Source organism: Amblyomma maculatum, chromosome 1 (genome assembly GCF_055883805.1).
Source record: "Amblyomma maculatum isolate TAMU_Amacu chromosome 1, ASM5588380v1, whole genome shotgun sequence".
Taxonomy (NCBI): Eukaryota; Metazoa; Arthropoda; class Arachnida; order Ixodida; family Ixodidae; genus Amblyomma; species Amblyomma maculatum.
The window spans coordinates 332,510,369-332,532,635 of NC_139344.1; the positions used below are offsets into that span (position 1 = coordinate 332,510,369).

Here is a 22,267-nt window from a genome sequence, read left to right on the forward strand (position 1 = left end):
GGAAGGAGAGCGCGCTGTCCCAGCTCTGGTTATGAGGGACAACGGCAACAACGACGCGAAACCCAGGAACGGGCGCCAAATAGCTTAATGCTGAAACGATGCCATTCGAGACATATTTTTTGAAAAGCAAAGATTTTTTTTACCGTGGTGAACTAGCTGTATATGCGCAAACTACATCAAAATATGATGCTTTTCTCTGTGAGTGTGTGAATTCTCGGTTATTACACGTTACCCTGAAGTTCAGTGTGGGCGCTCGCATTCGTGAATTATCTTTGCAGTGTGTACCATGTGTGGTCACGTTCACTTGGGCTCTGAAGAGTGCCTTTCATAATTCATAGGAATGGAAAGGCGCAGTATCTGTGACACTTTTTCTGTGGACACCTGAATCGACCATAAGGGAAAGAAGGAAGGTGGGAGTGAAAGTCCAGTTGAGCTCTGAAGCGTGCCTTTCATAATTGGTTCACAGGAGTGGAAAAGCGCAGTATCTGTCACAGGTTTCTGTGGACACCTGAATCCCAGGGTAAGGGAAGGAAGGAAGGTGGGAGTGAAAGTGGAACTGGTTAAGAGGGACAATGCCAACAGCGATGACGGAAAACACGGAACAGGCGCCAAAGAGCTGCGCTCTAAAAAAATCTGTTCCGAGCTTGAAGTGCAATGAGACGGCGCCATCGCTGAGTACGCGACTTATTTTGCTTCGCCACCACTGCAAACAATGTGAATATATAGTTTTCAAATTGATCTGATCGAATCGGGCAAGTACCCTAAGCAAATGTAGTACGAGACAATACTGCTGACCAAATGTCACGTCTCTGCAAAGTTGGAGCTAAAATAATTCACTGGTTTAGCTGGGAGAAGCATTCTGCAGAGTGCATATAAATGCAGAACATGTTGTATTTGTGCATAAAATTCTGCTATTGTTAAATAGCTCACTCTATTTGTGCATAAACTTCTAATTTAGGTACAAAGAGTACACCACACAGGCACCAGCGCAAGGCTAGTGTCTGGCTCATAGAAGGCAGTGTAGGTGCTCTTAGCTAACTCTTAACTAAGCTGTGTGCTCCATGCCCACTTCATTTTTTCTTCCAGCACCACTACCTTTGCCTGTGCTGGACAGCATTCCGAGGGCATGGGTTTACCTTCTTCTAAACATCATCACTCAGTATCCTTTTTCCTTTTTTCACTAGTTCTATAGAATTTTTTACACGCGATACTTCAGCTAAGATTTAAAATGAAGTACTCACAAACATTGCTGCATATTTCGGTAATGCTCTGTTGAAGCCATTGTCTTCTCGCACCAGCCAACAAAGCTATTTCACACTGCAGTTGTGAACAGCGTGGTTGTCTCCTGTACCGCAGCAAATGCTATCAGGCCTTGCACAGAGCATTATTATTATAATGCACACAGCATTATCTTTTGTATGCATTTTGTTCTGGGATGTGTGCCTCGAGTTCATTTCATCTGCAGTTATTATACACCTTCAGAGAAGCAGCATTTGTTGGCTGCACCCTTCTACAACAGCCCCGCTGGGGTGGCGCAGTGGTTAGGGTGCTCGACTACTGTGCCCTCGCGGGATCGAATCTCGGCCTCGGCGGCTGCTTTTCATGGAGGGCGACTGTATGCTGTGCGATGTCAGTGCACGTTAAAGAACAGGTCGAAATTTCTGGAGTCCTTCATTACGGCGCCTCTCATAGCGCGAGTCGCTTTGGGACGTTAAACTCCACAAACCAACCCAAACCTTCCACAACAGCGGGGATTCTCAAATTTGGTTCTCCGACACCCTTTGGTTGCCTGCATCGCAAGCACCCATATTCACGGATGCTCTGCCACATCCTGTTGTCCACTGTATTTGGAACTAGTCATACCGAAATTGCTCTACAGACATTTGTCACTGTCAAATTTGGTCCTTTTTCCGAGGACCTGTATGTGTGTGCACGTGCATCTTAAGCAGTAAGGGACAGAATCCAATGCACAGGAGATTTTCTTAGCAGCTTTCAAATTTAAAAAGAAACTTTTGGTTCGCAGAGGCTAAAACGACAGAGAACTTCTGCACAAGAGTAAATTCTTTGCACCAGTGTCTCATGTTCAGGACAGTGTTCTTATTTAACCGAATTTCACAATTTCCTTGCAGTGGTATCAAAATACCACTCTAAACCAAACGTAGGTGACTTGTAAGTGACAAGCTTTTCCTTTTCATAAAAGAAAATGACAGAAATATAAAGGGAACGACAAAGAGGTGAGCTTGAGGGAACTGCTTTGCCATGCCTCTCTAATCAGGATCAAAAAGACAAAAGGCCCCAGTAAGTGTAAGTTATTAACTACTATTGGGCCCGTTCGTAGAGGTGGTTAAGTGAATTTATATCAGAGCCAATTAAACAGTGCTGCTGAGATTTGGTGCAAGCACTACAAGACATACACAGCTAATTTCATTTGGTACAAACCTCATCACCAATACGTCTAGACTAAAAACAAACAACAGGACGAAGGCCCTGAACATGGGGTCTTGCATAATATGAACTATCAGTGTTGTTCTACCTTGACGGGGCCACTTCACCAGATACGTGTGTATCCGGTCAGTGTACGTGCTCACTACTGAGTGCTCGTCGCTCACAGTGACCCTGGTGATCACACTGCGCAAGTTCATCTCGCTGCTACTGTCCATCTACTACTTCAAAAACCCGTTCACACTGGTCCACTGGCTGGGCACAGCACTTGTGTTTGCAGGTACGCTGCTGTTCACGGGTGTGCTATCGCCTGCACTATCAGTCGCCAAGTCGAAGACAAAAGAACAGTAGTAGTAGGGCTTTTTTTTATTGCACTTTTCGTTCTCGCACTCAGCGCAGTGGATCTTGCCCCCTCCCTCTTCGGCAGAAAAATCCCAGCTTTGGGCTCAGGATGGTGCAAATGTTCAACGTAACTTAACCACGTACTGCTGCTTGGCAGGAAGTGCCTCTAAAGTAAAATGTGATATGATATCTTTTTTTTTATAAAGAGTAGCTGTCAATAAGCTTTGAAGCTGAAAAAAAAAAATGCACAACAGAAATCCGACTAGAAACCTGCCGAGTGGTGCAAGATATCTGAAATACCTTTGAGGTAACTGTATGCAGTACAGGGGCAGGTTTGCAACAGGCACTTTCACTTTCACAGCTTTCTTATGTGAATGCTCGGAGATTCATGCAGCATTGGACAACTGCAGGATGACAATTTTGCCTCACACAAATAAATGCTCTTTTTTACAAGATACAGCTGTGCAGGTTGATTCAAGCATGCCAGGTGAAGGTAGCACAGAATTCGCCATCGAGTAGCATGTATTGATGAGATGGCTGAACTTGAGTATCTTTGTTATTTGTTTGCTGCAGGCACGAGCAGCTATTTGCTCACACGCTCTGTATACAGTGAAATCACAGTTGAGTATCTTTGGTATTTGTTTGCTGCAGGCACAAGCAGCTATTTGCTCACACGCTCTGTATACAGTGAAATCACAGACGAATACCTCTTCTTGACAGGAAACATGGAATGGCTTAACAATTAAAATGACACTAACATTTCAAACTGGAATTAGCTTCCATACGTCTCCCATGTTCACAACTAGCATAATGCCCTATGAATCCTTGAGCAATCCGCAACAATTTAACACTAAACAAAGTTGTAGTCTGCTAATGAACACAAAATTCGCCTGCTTACAGCAGGAGATGCATATGAACCATGCACAATGAGTTTACAAGCTGCACACTAACATGCCTGCGGAGAGACATCAATGATAAAAATGGCAACAGCAGCATAAAGTAGACACACAGCCAATGACATAACAGTTTAGATTTTGAAATGCTTTTCCACGAAGACTCCTACCTGGCTGATAGGTATGAGAAACTGTAAATGCAGAGAAAAGCAGGACAAATGCAGAAAGGCCTTAGCAAAACAGTTTTCCATTCATGTTACACAACAACTGGGCAGATGAGCAAACGGGCAAGTCCCCAATGCTCTTAACCATGGCACTAGTTGTCCCAGCAGCAGGAAGTAGTAGGTTATCACAGGCGTCATATGTCCAGTGCATTAAACTTCAATGACAATGCTATCACAGTTTGGGTTTGTGGTGCCGCATCTACTGCACAGAGGGCAGAGACGCTCGATGCCTAAAGATGGCCTTGACATCAGATCTTGTAAATACGTCGTGTGTTTTCACGAGCTGTAGCAAGAATGGTGTCGAGGGGGACGTCACGAAGAACTGCAAGCCGCGTTGCGACATGTATGACCATGCCGGGGTGCGATGTACGAAGCTTCCCAGTCTCCTGCAGAATACAGAAACGAAACTTTGGCGCACACAAGCCAGACATTGCAAAATGATTAGCCCTAAATACAACACGGCTACACATGACTGCCAAGTGGCAACTATAAGCGCAAGTCGCTCATTTTCAGCAATGTGCTTTGTAAAGTCTATTCATGCAATTTGCACCAAATCGATACCTGGCAAGATCACTGATTCCTGGCCTCGTATTCTAAATTCAATCCTTTGAAACATTAATCCTTTGATGGACTCAAACCACTTGCTAATAATAGGCTAATACCCTTGTTACATGGGCAATTTCAATGGCAGTTCAGTTGACGGTCAGTTGAACTGAACGGCAGTTAGCGATGTTGCACGGCAGCACCAACTGCAGTTCAGTACAGCCGAGGTCAGCGGTCGCAGATGAACCAGTCAACTGACAAGATGGCTGTCGGTGGACACACCGCATCGGTAGAGTCGGCGGCATTTCCAACCGCTACGTGTTCTCAAATCGCACGGAAGGTTGTTGCCCTAGCTAGTACAAGTCCCAGCCTGCAACTTTAACTACTCAAACGAGCTTCAAAACACAAGCGTGCGAAGCGGCACCAAAAAACAATAATTAAGTAAAGAAGCAGGACTTGCCTCAAATAGATTGACTTGGCTTTGTGCCGAGTTCAGTTGTGGCGTATTCAAATAGAAAACTTTCGCAAAATGTGCGATTCAATAATGCCATGTGCCTAGCACCAGCGCGCCTCTCGAGCCAACAACCACTTCGTCGGCATCGGCACCAAGCACGGCAGTCACACAGCGCTAGGCACGTGGCAATATAAAGAGTGCAAACATTGTATATATAAAGTTATTTATGATTCAAAAGAAAGCACTTTTTAGTCAAAATTGCTTGCACACAGCGGGATCACGTGATTCTGAGACTCAACTGAGTTTTGCGAGATGTTCTGTGCAACTACACTCGACTGCCGTTCAGTTCGTCAGTTTAAAAGCTGAACTGTCATTAAATTAAACGGCAGATGAAACTGCCCATGTAACATGGGTATAAGTCAGCAGCACTGTCATTACATTGTCATTACAGTTCTCAAGAAAACCGTCATTCCCTTTAACAAAATACATATTAAAATACATTTCAAAACATTCGCACATTAGTACAATGAACACATCTTATGGCCACTGCAAACGTTTCAGAACAGGCACACTCCTATGACTGACAAGTGCCGCAGCTCTGCTTGCAATTTCATAAGCCATTCAGCCATAAATCAAGTCACTGGATTCGGCACGTTTTCCAGCCCAAGTCCACACAGATTGTGGGACCTGGTCTGAGCAGCAGTGTTGCAGCAACAGCATAAAAAAACCTAGAAAGAAAACAAGCAATGACCGGAGCATCTGAAAGCACCTTTTTCGTGCAAAATTCAACAGTGAGTCCTGCTTACAAAGATAGTTAACAAACAAAAAAACACTTCTGTCACAGGGACTCTGATCAAGACTCACGACCGAACCAGATCATGAGAACTGCTACCCTTCTGCTCGGAAAAAAACTAGTAATAAGCAAACTGAACATCAATTAAACAGAAAAGTATTTTTAAATAGTAATGCCTTAATATAACTAATTTAAACAGTGATGCTCAATTTGCATTACTGCAACTACACTCTCAAAACATGCTCCAGCCTGGGCACCAGAGAGCAAACGCAGTACACATTTGCAAACGGGCAGTAGCATGTTTAGCGCGGATTTGTGGTGTCACCTGACGTAGCTCCATTACAACCTCGAGATTTTTTTACAGAACCGCTGTTCACACTTGTTTGCTGCCGTTTGTACAAATAAGTGTGAATGCCGCGCAGTCTCGTATTTAGCAGGCCAACTCACCACTCGTGACTCAAGATCCAGTGGGTATGTCTAGTAGCACTGTTAAGTGTCAAGGGCGCTCATCGTGATCACAATTCTCGTGCTCGTGCAACAGCAGTAGAAGAGTGCCACGAAATAAGAACACTGTGAAGGAAGGCTGACGACGACTCCCCTTAATTATCGTCCTTGGTGAAAATTGAACACGCGGCTCTTTTTGGCATGGGCGAGTGAAATGGATTCAAACCACACAAGTGGGATGTGGTACCAAAAAAAAATCTAAATAAAGTTGAGCTCTGAGTGTGTGTGTGTGTGATGTGTGCTTTTCTTTTTTATTGAAATTGATCAAGAAAGGCTGGGTGGCCAGCGAGAGATCCAACTGTACCTGAGACCCATTTGTGGACTACTTGTAGGAAGTGCAGATCAATGCGAATAATCACAGATTAACATATTTCCCAATACATACAGTAGCCTTCAGTAACTTGAACTCTCACGTCTCGAAATACCAGTTGAATCAAACATTTTTCACACTTAAAAACAAACTTCGACACACTAATATGTATCGGACGTTTCTAGAAACTTGTATCAAAATACATGGAAAGCTGGCAACTAGAATATCCCCCTAAAAGAATATTAGGGGGATGCTCAAGCTTTGCCTGAAGAGTACACACAACAGCATTCATAATAGTCTTTTCATTCTGCAAATTGTTAAAAATATCTTTTCTGTGAGTTGATTTTGGTGGAAAGGAAGACATGGTATCTATCTCGCTTCTCGATGGACACCTACTCTTACAATTAACGACATACAATTGGAGGTGCGGTTGGTTTGAAACCCTGTTGCGGACTATCCTCCAACTTGACTAGCAGATGGATACTAAATGGGAAGTGAAATGATATGACACCACTGTGAAAGCTGCACAAAGAATGGTTGCATCACAATTTTCTATACGAAGTCAGACGCATATTTTTCCCGGCACGTTTAGGACTAGTCCTTGAAACTTTCCCCTCAAACTAGGTTACGGCGATGGTTTTTCGGCCAAACAAACAAGGGCACCAGCTAGGACTATTTGTGGCCTGCAGATCAAGCCATGAACCAGTACACAAGTCTGTGCCTAGTGACCAACACGAGACGTGAAACCTCTACTTGCAACACGGACACATGACACAAACAGGAAAGGAGTGAAGAAAGATTAGCAAAACTAAATATGCGCATTGGCCTCCAAGATCAGAGCTATCTGACGCAGAAGAATGTGTGCAAAAGCACCACAAAGGTGGAGGAGGAGGAAAAACTTTTATTTTATATTTCCTTATCTTCCTGAGTGGAGCCCTCAGTACAAAAGTGGAGAACCTGTCTAAACTAGGCTTGTCTGTGTGAAGAATAAATGAATAGATTAACTGCATTAACCTGGCTGCCTTCTGCTCTATGCTTAACGTTACAAAACTTACGATTTCATGACGACACCCCCGACTTAGAGATCACACATGCCGCTACATGCAGGAAGTGTCGTTTTCTGTCCTCTGGCCACGAAACTGTCACAGGGTTTTCCCTGTCCATGAACCAAACTTCGGACCTCATGCCGAATATGGCAGTTTGCTCAACATACTTGCTTTGGCAGGAAATAAGGTGCATCAGTCTCCAGCAGGAGACGATCTAGGGGAATGTTGCGGGCGGCTACAATGAGCGAGGGCACGTTTGCATAGGCCACGAGTGGGGTGAGGCCCAGGCACAGGTTGGGAAATGCATTGAGCCACTCTTGCGCCTCGGGCCAATCGCCCGTGAAACAATGCCGGTGGATCGGGTAGTCTGCCGGCACCATCTGCAACAAAGCACAGTAGTTGGAGGCGTATCAACATGCTAGGTAAAGTGGAGAAAAAAAATAATGTACACCATAAACAGCGTAGTTGAATCCAACTTGTAACTATACTGTGAACATTCAAAAACACCATGCAATCACAAGAGTGCTGTTAAAATCCACGTGCAGCTTTTCAGCTGTAAGCTCCTTGGAAGCAAAATAGGATACATCATTACTTCCACCCCGTCTTTAGGGCTATGAATGAAGAGAGAACAACTCAATCATTTGTTGTATAGTCTGCCAGCGGAGGGCAGTATCTGAGCAGTATATTAATCTACAAAATTTTGACTATAAATCAAGTGTGCATTATATTTGGGTCATGTTTGATTTGAGAACTGGATATGCGAAAACCTCCCAATATTGAGCAACTATCGAATATCACTGATTTTTCATAAATTGAACTTTGGTAAAAAGACATTATCTAAGCAAATTGTCCAAATATTAAGTTTAAAGTGACGAGAAGAAAGTAAATGTGTCCTCTTAGTTTCAAACACCGCTGTTCATCATGCAGAGCAGTCACATTCATTCGGACACTGCTAGGCTTGGACCTAATTCAAAATTTCACAAATCTTTCCCACAAGCCACACTTGAACCGTTCACCCGCTTCAAACAATCACAAAGCGAAAGAGTGCACTCGTCTTGTTGCTTTCACAAGTCAAGCCTGAGCTCCACCACATCATTTTGGTCAACTGCGATCTAGGGGGAAAGCCCACTTTTGGAACTGCACTGTAAATGGGCCAAGTCAAGGCATCACCAGCAGGACAAGCAGTCATGTAAACATCCCGCATTATGCACATTGCTTTGAAGCATGTGCACCTTTGACATGCCCATAAAGGCACATGTGATGATGATAGGAGGACCCTCATCACTAGCGAAAAAAATTACTATAGACTGTATTTAACTCTGCTTAAGAAGGGAAATGGTGAAAGCCACTTTACAGGACTGTTTTCACTAACTGCATCATCATTTTCATCTACTATTATCACAATCATCAAAAATGGCACTAGAATCATTACCAGCTAAATGCACAATCATTGTCTTTCTTCCCTACTATACCATCACTATCATTATCTTCAAATTCAGCGTTATTATTATCGCCATCACTAACTTCATCACCCTTGTCATCGCTGCTATCATGCTTAGTCTAGACAAAGAGAATTACCATCAGTTTCTCGCGAGGCCGGCATGGTGTAGTGGTTAGTGAATTCGAGTCTGGATCTCTGGATCGGAGGGATAATGGTTCAATTCTCGGTAGAGCAACTGTCCATGCCCAGTCGTGCGGCACTTTTTGGACAGTGACGGGTATGCCATTGGCCATTAATTTTTCTCGGAAACAGTCTTGCCATTCTGACATCAATGCATGTTCCTCTCTCACTTACATATGTGCTGCTCTTCCAAGCACTCGTTGCAGGCTCTTTCGGTGCCTGTGTAAAAGAGCCTAATCAAAACGTTTCACCGCATTTTCGCATTCTTGGTTTGGGTTTTTTTTTTTTTTTTTTTTTTTTTCAGACAATTCTGGCACCTCTTTCAATGCCTTTAAGTTCGAAATGATGAAGATCTACTACCCACCATGTTATTTTTAGCTGCCAGTTGCATAAATTCATGAACTTCGTATTGTCCCTCATACCCATATTACAAGTTGCATCTGTTTATACCGTCTGGTCACATATAGTTACAGGGAATTATTACCAAGTCACAGGGTGTGATTCTCAGTGACATATCCCGGCATTTAAGATGCCAATAACGTTATCAAGGCTCTCAGAGGTGAGAATAATACTTCTCCTACCCTCTACAAGGATGTTGAGCTGTGGAGGTGTCATAACTGCCGCACTATACAACTCGAAAAGGGATGCTGTGGCCAACGCTGCTCATTACATGCCACGACTTATTTTTGTTTGCTTTCTTGTGCAATGCTGTGCCAGTTCAGCTTTGTTTTATTTCAGTTGCAAGGACCATACAATATATTAAATAAAAGTTAATAGCAACATCATCTGCCAATTTATCTTGTGATTTCTTTTTTTTTTTTTATTCATTCGTCACTGGAAATTTAGTTGCACAGCCCTTCAGTACAATATGAATGTGGTCAGTACACCAGCACAGATCAGTAAATATGCCTCGCCACAGTGGTTGTGATTAGCATGCTCAACTGCTGAAACCAAGGATGCAGGATCAAACCCTGACTGAATAAAGATAGGCAGATAGGAGAGATAATGCAGAAGTATAATGAAAAGCTTCGGCAAAACCAGCACGCATGGTGCAATAAGCAAACACTTCAGTGAATTAAGGTCAATGCACCTCCTTAAGGATTCGAATGGTGTCCTCTGTGGAATCCCTTGAGTGAATCACAAGCGGCAGCCTGCGGTTCATTGCCAGCTGCAGCTGCCTCCGGAATACGTCTTGCTGCAGCTTGCGGTCACACTGGTTTCTGTTTTAAAAAAGAAAAAAAATTCTGCCACACAGCTCATATTCCTCAGTGCACAGCACTTCATATAACACTAACACACAACATACATAACCAGGCCTGCCGGCCATTTCCATGCTCCGCGCCGGCTCTGGCCATCTCATTAACTCCATAAAGAATCATTACTTGATGTCCTACACCATTATCTGTTGTTCAATACCTACCACTAAGACAACCATGGCTCAAAATGCCCACATAACAGGTAAGTATAGCGGCTCATGAAAGCAGTGAAAACGGGAATGTGATATTCACAAACAAAAGCTTTGTCACAGATTTGACCAACTGTGCTAGCCCCAAAAAGCAGACGAAGTTTCTTGAACTTAAATTCAGCTGCTTTGTGTACAGACCACTATACTTACTGGGTTCATAATTTGTGAAAACAAAAGAGGGGCTATGGAGATCAAAGCAAGATATACAGTCATTTTGCAGTGAAAGCTCTCCTTCACGGCCAAATCTGCAAAGGCCTGGCTTTTTCTGAAGCTTGACCTGGATTCAGCCTCGTGAAAGCAACAGTGTGTGTTACACCAAAGCGCAGTGTGGTGTCCCCATTTTTTCCATAAGAAAGATGAACCATGTAATTTCATCAATGCTCCATGAATGTGCCACCAGGTTTCCAACATTTGGCCAATGAAATTTTGTGCAGATGAATATGATGGCATAGGAAACTTGAACCATTTAATTTCATCAAACTGCATAGTGAATTACTACCGATCTAGGCCAGGTAAAGTCAAGGTAAACCAAGCTAGATGGCTTTTGCTCGACAATTCAGTTAACCACGCTAAAACCCTACCATTGTTTTTTTTCTGCAAGCCATTCCACGTTGCACGTGGTCACTGCTTAGCCTGCGTATTCTCTCTGCATTCATCTTATTAACCCAAATTCTTTTGCTAAAAGGCAAACTGAAACTGGCTCAGTTTAAAGCATTCCTCCATAAAGTGAAGACTGAAGCATACACACACATACACAAAAATAAAAAACAATCAGATGGACAGGAAGCAATCGATAGCAGTTGCCCTCACACTACCGTACACAGTGTCAACAGTACTAAATCACTCTTTCAGGTGCACAGATATCAACCAAGCTGCTGGCACAGCTTCCATCAGTTTTGTTCCCTTTCCTTCTACCCTTTTTCAGTTTGCCTGTGCTGCCCACATCCTTAGCACAAATTTCTCTTAAAACATCTTTTTATCTAATCAAGCTTTTATTCACACTTTCCACATCCCAGTATGGCTGCTGGTATCAACAGCATTTTTCCATAGCAGCAGGAAAAATATAATGGCCATGGAAGCCCTGTTCACATATAATGAGGCCTGCACGCTTACATGAATTATGTAATTTCATCAATGTTAGGCAGATACATACTTCATGTCACTGTATGTTCAGTACACCTACCCTGAAAACACTCACACCACTGCTGAAACAAAACCAGCTCACTGCATCACTGCCAAAGCTACTAGTGCCTAAAGCAATGGTTATGGATTGCTGGACCACTCAACAGCGGTGCAAGTACAGGCTGATTAACAGAGAATACAACACAAGGGAGAGTCACCTGCACTGCAAATAACCGATGGCAATAAACAGTAAGCCAGCCACAGCAGAGTTGACCACTCACTTTGTTCTAAAACACATTAATTCAATGCACCATGGTAAGCATTAGCATCAAAACAGACAAATATGACAGTGTCTTCTCTGCCACTGTGCACAACCATCACTGAGCAGCTCAAAACATCTCTGGCCAACTGAGTCTCCTGTGTTACGCAGGGCCCAAGCAAGAATCCATCTCGCACATCCACACAGACTTTCAAAAGGAGCAGTACTCACTTGTAAGAGTAGTCGAGGCCTATCTCGCCAAGCGCCACCACACTGGAGTGATCAAGGGCATGGACCATGTGCTCTTCAACTTGGTCGTTGTACTCACGCACATAGTGTGGATGACATCCGAAGGCACCCCAGACACCATCTTCTGACAGCAGCTTGTCCCACATGTTGTACTGCACCACGACCAGAGCAAGACACAAGGAGGAGACTGAATTGGATCTGCAGACAGTCTGAAGAACAACAACTCTCTCATCGCAACTCGAGAAGTTGTATGTGCCCAGCATACAACTCGAGCACCCAAATGCGCAGTACACATCAAGCAAACAAGTTGTTATGCCTTTTATTGGGCAGACCAGACCAAATGTTTCTCTTTTTTGAACTAGCATAACATAGATGACAACACAAAATGACAGACAGCACTGGCTCATAGTACTTCATTGTCATTGCCTATATCACATCGATCATGTCACTTAAAAAAAAAAAAAAAAGATAAGCCGACATTATCTCGCCAGACAACTCTATCCCTAACGACCATCCTCCGAAAAGTCCCCATATTGTCATGCTGCTGTGCACTAACCTTTTGCGCATCACCGCACTCTTCCTCACAGTACTTGCTTCGCAATACTCATTCCTGTCCTTTTACAACTTTCGAGAGATAAAATCAAGGGAACCATAACCAGCTCTCACGGCGGGTAGTCTATAGAAGCTGTGTCTCATGTTGTACCAAGTAGTGGGCAAGCACAAGGTGGATATGCTAGAGGGATCTCGCAGAGTCTGATTTCTAATGTGTTTGGCGAGTTTAAGCTGGTATAACTGGTTTGAAAAACTGGGACTGTGTGTTCCAGCAATAGATCGAATGGTTCATTCCTGGAGAACGACAAGTCTGTCAAAGTTGATCTTAACGGTAGAGCCCCAAGTAGTATGCAGTAGTTAAGGGGAGACCAGATAAAGTGAAGTACAATTGCCGCTTTAACCATATAGGGATTAAGTACCTAATTTTATGCAGCATGCCAACGGATATAGATACGTTCATGTGCATCCTGCTTATATGTGGCGTCCAGCTCAAATGCTCCTTGAAATGCACACGCAAGAACTTGAATGAAGAAAACCCTAATACAGCGTCATTAAATTTAATACTGATTAATGCTTCATCAGGTTCACTTCTGGGTTTAAAGATGATGTGATTCGCTTTACCAGCATTTAGCTTTAGTTGGTGTGCATTCAGCTAAGACGATAATTCATGCAATCATGTATTGGCCCGGCATGCAAGAGTGTTTCATTTTTGGTACTTCATTTCTCTGTTGGGTTTGAAATGACTTGGAATGAAGGTGGTAGACCCCATCTCATGCAGGCCAAAAGCCTTTAGCCATAGGCACCTTTGGCCAAGCTGTCCTCAGGCCATTAAATATCAGCTCATCCTCAGATGCAAGTTGTGCCAAAAGCATACCTGCTTGAAGGTGACCGGGTTACAGAAGATAGCAACACATCCTTCGTAGCACTCCGGAAAGGTCTCTGTGTGTTCGAGCCGAAACTTGGCGTAAGTCCCATAGTGGCCCACTTTGTTGAAGATGAAGTCCAAATGGCAGTGAGAGTCCACCAGGCCCACCTTGGAGGTGAACGAGTATGGCCATGCCTTCTTTGGTGCCGCTGCTTCAGGCACTGCACGCGCGGGCGGTGTCCAGAAGCTGAGCCGCTGCCGGCGCACTGGACGCGTGGGCGGAGGACTGGGCTGCGGGCTATAGAATCTTGGCTGGAATACCACTTCAGCTGTGTCTTCTTCCTGGTAGCAGAACATTGTTAGTGAACTTGAGTCCTTGTCAGCCTCCTGCAAGCAAATGAAGTGCAACTGATGTGCGAGGAAGTTGACAAAACCAAAGATGGAGGTGCCACCTGCTGTTGCAACATTAATGGAAATGCAGTCTTTTTCACTCACTTTGAGGCCAAACAGCGCAATTTACGGTTTATAAAATCTAACTTCCTTTTGTTCATAATAGCTGCTATTTCAAATGGTCTGTAATTGAAAAGCGCATTGCGAGATATAAAATGTGTGTAAAGAAGACAAAGAACAGAAAACGCTGCGGCTTCGCCATTACATTCGCTGGTCTCCGGCGCCCATCTCTCGCGCTGAAGCTGTGTCCTGCGGCTGGCAATTCGACCCTGCTGTGCCTGAATTACTGGCAGCGCTAGACGTTCAGACCATCTATTAAATCCACATTTCATGTGTTTTTAATACCAACATGCGCAACAAACATTTGCCACTCTTCATGCATCTTTTGTACACAGCAGTCAAGGTTCCTCACCAGAAGCATATTGCAAATTGAATAACAGAAACAGGTACAAGAGCTTCTCCATGGGCAACTCAACTATTCGCAGTCAAATTTTACAGAGAGGTAAAACAAGATATGTTATACCATAAGGGTGCTCCTAACTTACTCGCTCAAATAGTGACTATAAAAAACTACTGCTTCAGACAGAGCCTGCAAGATACACCAGAATTAGTATGATATTACAACTTCTTTGATAGGTTTTCTCATGAGCAATCCAAATATAAATCGAAGAAAGATTACCAAGAAAACAAATAGATACCACAGCTCAGACAAGCTGTAAGCCACTGCCTGCAAGGTCTTCCAAATTGGCTGCACACCTAAGCCCCCCCACTAACAGAATGACTGTCACAACGGTCACTCAAACTAGTGGCCTACCGGATACTACAGGCTCCCGGTTCGTCATCCATTCGCCATGCATTTCAAGATCCTTACATAGCAACACAGTTGTTCAAGATTGGCTCGACCGCTATGACCACATTGCCGCCTACAACTGGAACGGCCACTGTAAGCTGTGGAATGTCTACTTCGCTTTTGAGGACTCGAACAAGACGTGGCTTGAGTCTACCCTCATGACTTAGCAGGAATTTCGTAGTAAGCTTCTGCGTGACTTTGGCAGACCCGAGTGGAAAGAAAAGGCTGAGCAGGCTCTCCAGTGTCGAATACAGAGGCCCAATGAAAGCACCATGATGTTCGCTGAGGACTTGACCCAAATTCTTTTTGGCGCGCTAAATCAAACATGGCCGAAACCAAAAAGGTACGTCTTTAATTAAAAGGAGCAACTGTTTGCTCATCTCGCTCGTAACCCCCCAACCACCGTGGACGAATATGTCCACGAAGCTACCATCATGAAACAGGCGCTGCAGCAACGAGCCGTTCAGTATGATCGCAAGCTCCAACTCTCAGCCGTCAATTGTCCTAGTCTGCCATGAGAGAATAACAATCCTGCACTCCAGGAGCTTGTGCACCAAACTGTTCGGAAGGAATTGTAGCACTGAGCGCCTCCTGCCGCCGTTTCAAACACTATACACGATGAGATACAGCAAGCAATGCAGACACTCGTACAATTGCCTCCCAGTCCTCCTGTCCTCTCTTATGTTGAAATGCCGCACTCACTTCCACCTACCCCGACTCACTTTTCTCCAGAGCCCGAACTACCCCAGCAGCACTTCTGGTCTGCACCCCGTGATCGGGTCTGGCAGCCTACACGAAAAGCGGGCCTTTGGCGGACCTCTGGCAGACGCTGCCCCCTTTGTTATCACTGCAGAGAGCCAGGCCACCTATATCGCAACTGCTTTTACCATCAGATGGCCCTGCAGGGTTTCATGCCTGACACACCTCGTCTTCATTATGGCGAATGATCGCACGAAATTCAAGCCTACCTAACCGGCAGTCTCTCTTCCCCCACTTCATCTAGCTGCCAGGCCTGGTCAGCTTCTCACAATTATTCACCCCCTGATGCCTGCCGGTTTGCTCCAACCTGTTCATCCACCAAAACCTCTGTTTCACCAAGTCGGTACCAACTTGTTGGGGGCATTTCATACGTCATGTCTGGGATAAAGTTGGACTGTTGTTGCCACCGATTATTTATCACATTATCGCAAAACAAGAGCCCTCCAGCATGGTTCTGCCGTGAAGTAGCTCAGCTTTTTCTAGAAAACATCATGGTTCGCCATGATGATGTTCGCTGCAGTTATTAAAGATCGTGGAACCGCATTTAATGTGCAACTAGTGCAGAAAGTAATGCGACTCAGTTGCACAACTCAGCGAAGGGCTACCGCATATCACCCCTAGATGATAGATGACCAGCTGGCCATGAACAAAACCTTGACCGATATGATCTCCATGTACGTAGATGCTGACCACAAGGACTGGCATGCTGTTCTGCCCTACATCTCGTTTGCACATAACACCACAGTGCAAGAAACTACCAGCTACACACCTTTCTGTCTTATTGATGGACGCGAAGTGACAATCACATTAGATATGATGCTTCTCCAAGACGGTACATATGCCTCCGTCTCTGACGCCCGCCCAGCTTGCTGAAGAAGCCCGCCGACTAGCTAGGCTTTGCATTCGTCAGCAACAAAGCCGTGATGACTAGCGATACAACCTCCATAACCAGGATGTCGAATATTGTTGCGGTGACCAGGTCTGGGTACGGACCCCCATCTGACAAAGAGGTCACTTTGAGAAACTCTTGCATCGTTTTTTTGGTCCCTATACGGTCCTTCGCCGTGGTAGTGCCATGGATTACAAAGTCCTTCCTAAAGATACTGTCCGCTCTTTGTGTTGTGCTCCTCAGTCTGATATTATGCACGTCAGCAGACCGAAGCCTTATCACTCGTGTTAAGTGCGCTGTTTGTGCATGCCACTCCTCTGCTACCTTGTACATTGTCTGTTCCTCTGTCACCTTTTATTTTATTTTTTTCCTTTAATCCTTCTAGTATTGGGGCGATTCTTATATTGAGACGGGGAGGGGAGGGGGAACACAGGCTGCCTAAGCGGCCATTGCTGCTTCTCTATTTCTTATCCATGACAATATGCTGGTAAAGTCCACTGATGATATAGGAAATTTTAGAATGCATTTGCAAGATGCAAAAGCTAGACTCCACCGCAGTAGCACATTTTTAGTGTACTGAGTGTCTAATGAACCCAGCTGCATCTGAGACAACGGCAAGAAACTACCAGTCTGACTTACAGAAATGTTTATGGCATCAAAAAGACCACAGTAGCTTCTTTATTATTCAGTAGCTTCTTTATTTTGTGCACAGAGTAAAGCCCGATAATGCAACTTCCTGCCAAGCTAGGGAAAAGAGAAACAGCGAAGATATTCTAGCGGTCCTGTTGAACACAACAAATGAAAAGTACTTGTGTGATTCCATACCTGGTCTTGCTGTTGTGTGCAGTGCATGCTGTAAGTACTTGGGCCTTTCCATTGCAAGCCTCCCCTGGATGCAGGCTGTGGGGAAAATCTCGGCACACCAATATCAGAGGTGGAACGGCTTCTTTTCACAGATGAAAACTGGTCATCCGTGGCACGTTTTACTGGCGTGAGTGCATTCTTCGCTTCACAACTGTGGAGTGTGAGGGACCAAGGTAAGTGGGTTGGAATTGGAGGAGGAGGTACGAAAGGGCTGTATAATGGCAACTGAAAGTCAGTCTCAGGTGAAGCCGCAATTTTAATGTCTTCCTGGTGCTCTGGAATTGAAGGAGGAAGTAGAAACCGGTTGTACAATGGCAACTGAAAACCATTCACGGGCGAAGTCACATCTGCAATGTCTTCCTGGGACTGACAAAGACGGCGCAGTTCAGCACAGTCATCTGAAGAATCTGAGCTGGCTCCCGGAGAGGGGGGCGAGGGTATGCGAGGAGCAGGAGACGCATGGCAGCTACGAGTTGGGACTTCAGACGGTGGTGGCTGCATTTGTCGTTCCAAAGACTGTCTGGCACACAAACCACGACCCCGACCGAAGGTGGGCCACCTGGAAAGCTCCTCTGGTGGTGAGTCGCTGTCATCCTCTGTTGTGTAAAGTTCAGGCAGCCAGTCATAGTAGTCCTTTCCACCCATAGTCGTGACCCTGCGCAGAATGGATCCAACAATAGAAAGGGCACACACACTGCATGCTCAGACTAAAACGTAATGCATCAATATGGTCCTGGCACCCAATTACTGCATGTTCGTTAACTGATATGCCTCAATCTACAGCCTGTAGCAAGTAAACTGAAATTTGAATCAGAGTTACATCCAAAGGTGTTTAAAAATGAATCTGAAAAGGGTTGACATTATTGTAAGAACATTGGCAGGGCATAAAATTGTACCAAGCAGGTAAAGTGCATACATCATGTCCAGATCTTCAGATCTCTCAATATGGTCCTTACGTTCACCTGCCAGTGTATTAATACTCAGTTGGACAAAACCTTCAGCTGTACTTAACACAGTGAGATTGTTGCATCAACTTCACAAACACAGTAGCCTACACTTTTGAGTACTAAATTCATCTCCTTGAAGCATGGCGACCACATTTTTGGATGCCACTTTTAAAAATATTTCTTGAAGCCCCTGGCTTTGTTTTCAAGAAGCCAGTAATGCCAGCTGAATTTTTAATCCTTGCCAAAAAGAATGGCAAGGCCATTTCATGTCTAGAATTAAGACTGTCTTTTCCAAGCTAAGAAACATAGATGGGTATTACCAAGTTCTATGGCACACGAAGGAGTACCGTAAAACTTGGTGTCGTTAATTTCTTCTCTTGCGTTGTGGAACGTTCTACTAATGGAAACGTCTTCGGATTACAAAGTAATAACTAAGCACAAATGAGCTTTTTTTATTTTTAATGACGGTCTATGAGCATGGAAGTGTGCAGCATGCATGAATTCCTAAATTTTTTAAGCCATTCGTGTTGTTTTTGTGAAGTGGGAGGGTTATAAGTGCACACATACAAATTGTGATTTTTCTCCACAGTAGAACATAATGTGTGTCTGATGAGGTTATGCGACTGACTTTCAGACGGACACCACACCATCCATACTTCTATACGAAAGAAATACATGCACCTGCAACTGCCAACAAGTCTAGAAACGACTGACCGATGACGCTGTATCTATGCAGCTTATGGGCAGTAGACTAAAGCAGAAACAATCTCAGAGACACTGCAGTAACACTCTTTTCCGCGAATACATTACAAGTGCCTGATGCGAAAAAGTACGTGAAAAAGTGTGCAAAAGTGAATAAAAATCTGACATGAAAGAACTGAAAGGGAACATTGTTATTTAACCTCGACACTTTACGTCCAGAGCGTGCACGACACAACACCACTACGCCAACGCCAGCAAACCACCTGAAACTGAATTTCTCACGCACTCTATGAGCCAGAGAATAAAATAAACGAGGATTGCACTCAGACAGGACAAGGCGAGAATCTCCAATATGCAAAAGCTTGTCACTATGGCGCAAAAGCAGAGTTGCCCGAGAATATTTTGATGAAAGACTTTCTTTTTATCAGCAGTGTCCTGTCCTCTAAAGACGCCACACTGCTTGCGAAGATATATAATATACGTTTCACGTCTGACGTGCACAATTTGTTTTGTTTTTTTGTTGTTGTTTTTTCGCTAAAAGTAAACATTTTGCATTTCACCGACCGCTTGTGATTTGACGTACCCTTCGTCTCTCCGTCGTTTCACGCTGTTGTTTTCAGCTTCGAACAGCAAACCAACAACCTCAAGAACAAGTCATCACTCACCGTAACTGATCAATCTGACAGGTTGCAGTACATTTCAATAAAATAAAAACCCAAGCTTGCGACATTTTGAAGTTTGTACCCACCGGCAGGTTGCTTTTGCAAACGCCACTGAATGAACACAGATGAGTATGTGGCCACCACAGCTACAATGTTACGTAAAGGGGGGTTCTGGTGCAAAGTGAAATGTGTGCGTTGCCTGGGCGAAACACCCTGGTGGATTCACACGGCGGACCAAATCGCGAATCGCTCTCACGATTCGCTGTGACGTGGCCCTACGTCAGTGATTTCCGCTGCTTCGCTTCAGTCCGCGAGCAGCAATTCGCGACAAGGTCGAGAGTCCTTTTCACAATTCGGATCCTTCACGGACAAGACATTTTTTTATTTATTTATTTCTCTCGCGGAACGCTTTTCAGCTATGCTCCCGGTGCCCAAGCATAGACAACATAACATACATTGCACTAAAACGCTGTAGGAAAGCGAGAAGCGGCTTCTGACGACTGACGGCAGTCGTTTCTATTTTGGAGTCGAACTAGCCTGTTTTTGCCTTCATTCGCAGTACATGGTTTTCACAGAATTTACAGTGACAGGCTCTTGCACTGCGCGATACCGAATGCGTGAGTTTTGTGACTGCACAGAGCAGTCGCTTGAATGTATTCATCGCTTTCCTCAAGCGTTTTGGCATTTGGCACATACCGGGAGCATAGGGGCAGTCCGAATGGTCGTCTTCCAAGGGTTGAAAGCAGTATTTTCATGCAGCTCTCATAGAGTAAGCGCGATCGTTTGCACTGCAGAGAACTGCCTGCGTAGTATACCACATCGAGCGAAACAGTCACCACAATACTTTGGCAAAACGGCGCAGCAGCAGTAGCTGTAGGCCGCCGCAAACCGCGCATTCACCCACCGTCCATGCATCGTCCATGGTAGGCTACCCTCGATAACAGCGCGCCAGAACAAGGCTCTCCTCTCGCGCAGTGCCTGGGAGAAAGAGTAAGTCCGCTCTGTCGTCTGCTATTCTCTCCCACCGTGTGAATGCTCGCCGCGGACGGACGGACCTCGGATCAGAGGTCACGTGACCGATCGCTTCGCTATTCGGTCCGTCGTGTGAATCCACCTTACCTTGGACGCCGAACGACGACACGAACCGAACCAACCGAACCGCCAAAGCGTCGTCTCTGGAATCGGTCACATGCACGTGCGTATGCCCCAAGGTTGGCCACATTAGCCACATATATCAACGCGCAAAAACCCGTGTTATCCGCGCACCCGGGCAAAGAACGCGTACTCTTCGTTGTTTTCAAATTAATTCTCTGCAGCCAAAATATGATTGCAAAGTGAAAAATGTGTCGATGGCAGACTTAAAAACGGCTACTTCGGCCAGTGACTATGTTTGGGCTGACATATGTCTGCTTCGTTGAATCCATTGATTGTTTTTGGTCGGGTGGCTGCTGCGCCAGCCTTACCCTAAAACTATAGTGAACTATACCCAAACTATTGTCCTTAACAGTGCTTCCTGGAGAACAACTCAAGAAGGCACTGTCCTTAACCATACCTAAACTGGCAGGTCATCACCTGGCGTCGCCTCCAGACTGGGACATTCCCACTCTCGCTTCTGATGAGCCATATGCTCCCAGGAGAAAGATCAGAATTGTGTATAAACTATATGACTCGAGAGAGACCTTCGAACACATCATCTGGAACTGCCCCTGTTCTCCCGGAAGGGACTTAAATCTGTCGCCGCAACTCTGGGAGACCGTGCTGTGCTGCTCATGACCCTGTGCTCCAGCTAGACGCCGGCCAAAAACGCATGCCAGCCCTCCGCCATGTACGCGTCGCATATGCGACGGAGGGCCATTTTCTAATTAAATGTTTTTCACCACCACCAAAGCTCCTCGATCAGCTAGTCTAAATAAAAAGTTCTGTATCAAATATGGTATCTAGTATCAAACGAAGTTTTTCAGATAATTTCGGATATGAATTTATTAATTGCATATATGCGAAAATTTTGTTCTCCTCACCTACAAATATGACTGCGCATTTTGTAACGTACCAAACACACTACAACATACGATGTAGGGATGCAAGTGACCACATGGTACCATAACCACCAAGGACTTAACCGAAGAGCAGTGGGAGACTCAGCTGTCAAGCCCCAGGGACTCGGGAGATAGCTCAAGTCCACGGCTTCCTAGACTGAGGAGGCTGATGCCCACCTAGCTAGGCCGAATATTTCACGCCTGCTCTGAATAAATGTCTCTCTCTCACTCTCTCACTCTTTCATATATTGCATATGCCATATCATACATTTCCTCATATAAAAAAAGGAAGCAGCAGAGCAAGCTGACCACTGCTCTACGGAGGAACCCCGATCCAGAGACAAGGCGAGCAATCCTTAGCGACCTGCGCTCACTGCAACCAATGCCCCCGTGAACTTACAGCTCACCCGGCGGGATTAGGTAA

General features: G+C 44.9%; 2 protein-coding genes across 4 annotated transcripts in view; one reads left to right on the plus strand and one right to left on the minus strand.

Moving 5' to 3' along the window:
* Positions 1–3,239, plus strand: part of Efr (ER GDP-fucose transporter) — a 72,889-nt gene extending 69,650 nt beyond the window's left edge. For both annotated transcript variants that reach the window (XM_084587413.1, XM_084587411.1), the window contains exons 10-11: positions 1,087–1,159; positions 2,556–3,239. In XM_084587413.1, the coding sequence (XP_084443539.1) occupies positions 1,087–1,159; positions 2,556–2,793 (311 nt within the window). In that variant the 3' untranslated portion in view covers positions 2,794–3,239. The remainder of the gene's footprint in view (positions 1–1,086; positions 1,160–2,555) is intronic.
* Positions 3,240–3,402: 163 nt separating this feature from the next.
* Positions 3,403–21,023, minus strand: LOC146207439 (uncharacterized). 2 transcript variants are annotated; one of them, XM_084587402.1, is made up of 7 exons: positions 20,927–21,023; positions 17,458–18,151; positions 13,694–14,071; positions 12,250–12,419; positions 10,263–10,392; positions 7,719–7,931; positions 3,403–4,287 (listed from the first exon to the last, which is right to left on the minus strand). In XM_084587402.1, exons 2-7 carry the CDS (start codon positions 18,139–18,141, stop codon positions 4,150–4,152), a joined length of 1,713 nt encoding a protein of 570 aa, XP_084443528.1. In that variant the 5' UTR covers positions 18,142–18,151; positions 20,927–21,023; the 3' UTR covers positions 3,403–4,149. The 2 variants fall into 2 exon arrangements, with proteins under 2 accessions (XP_084443528.1, XP_084443525.1); XM_084587399.1 differs by lacking the exon at positions 20,927–21,023 and adding an exon at positions 19,894–20,022.
* Positions 21,024–22,267: the final 1,244 nt, after the last annotated feature.

Coding starts and splice junctions, on each gene's coding strand:
- LOC146207439 (XM_084587402.1), bottom strand. CDS start 18,141: ATGGGTGGAAAGGACTACTATGACTGGCTGCCTGAACTTTACACAACA. Junction 12,420..13,693: donor ACCCGGTCACCTTCAAGCAG/GTATGCTTTTGG, acceptor GTCGTGGTGCAG/TACAACATGTGGGACAAGCT. Junction 7,932..10,262: donor CCATTCGAATCCTTAAGGAG/GTGCATTGACCT, acceptor GCTTTGTTGCAG/ATGGTGCCGGCAGACTACCC.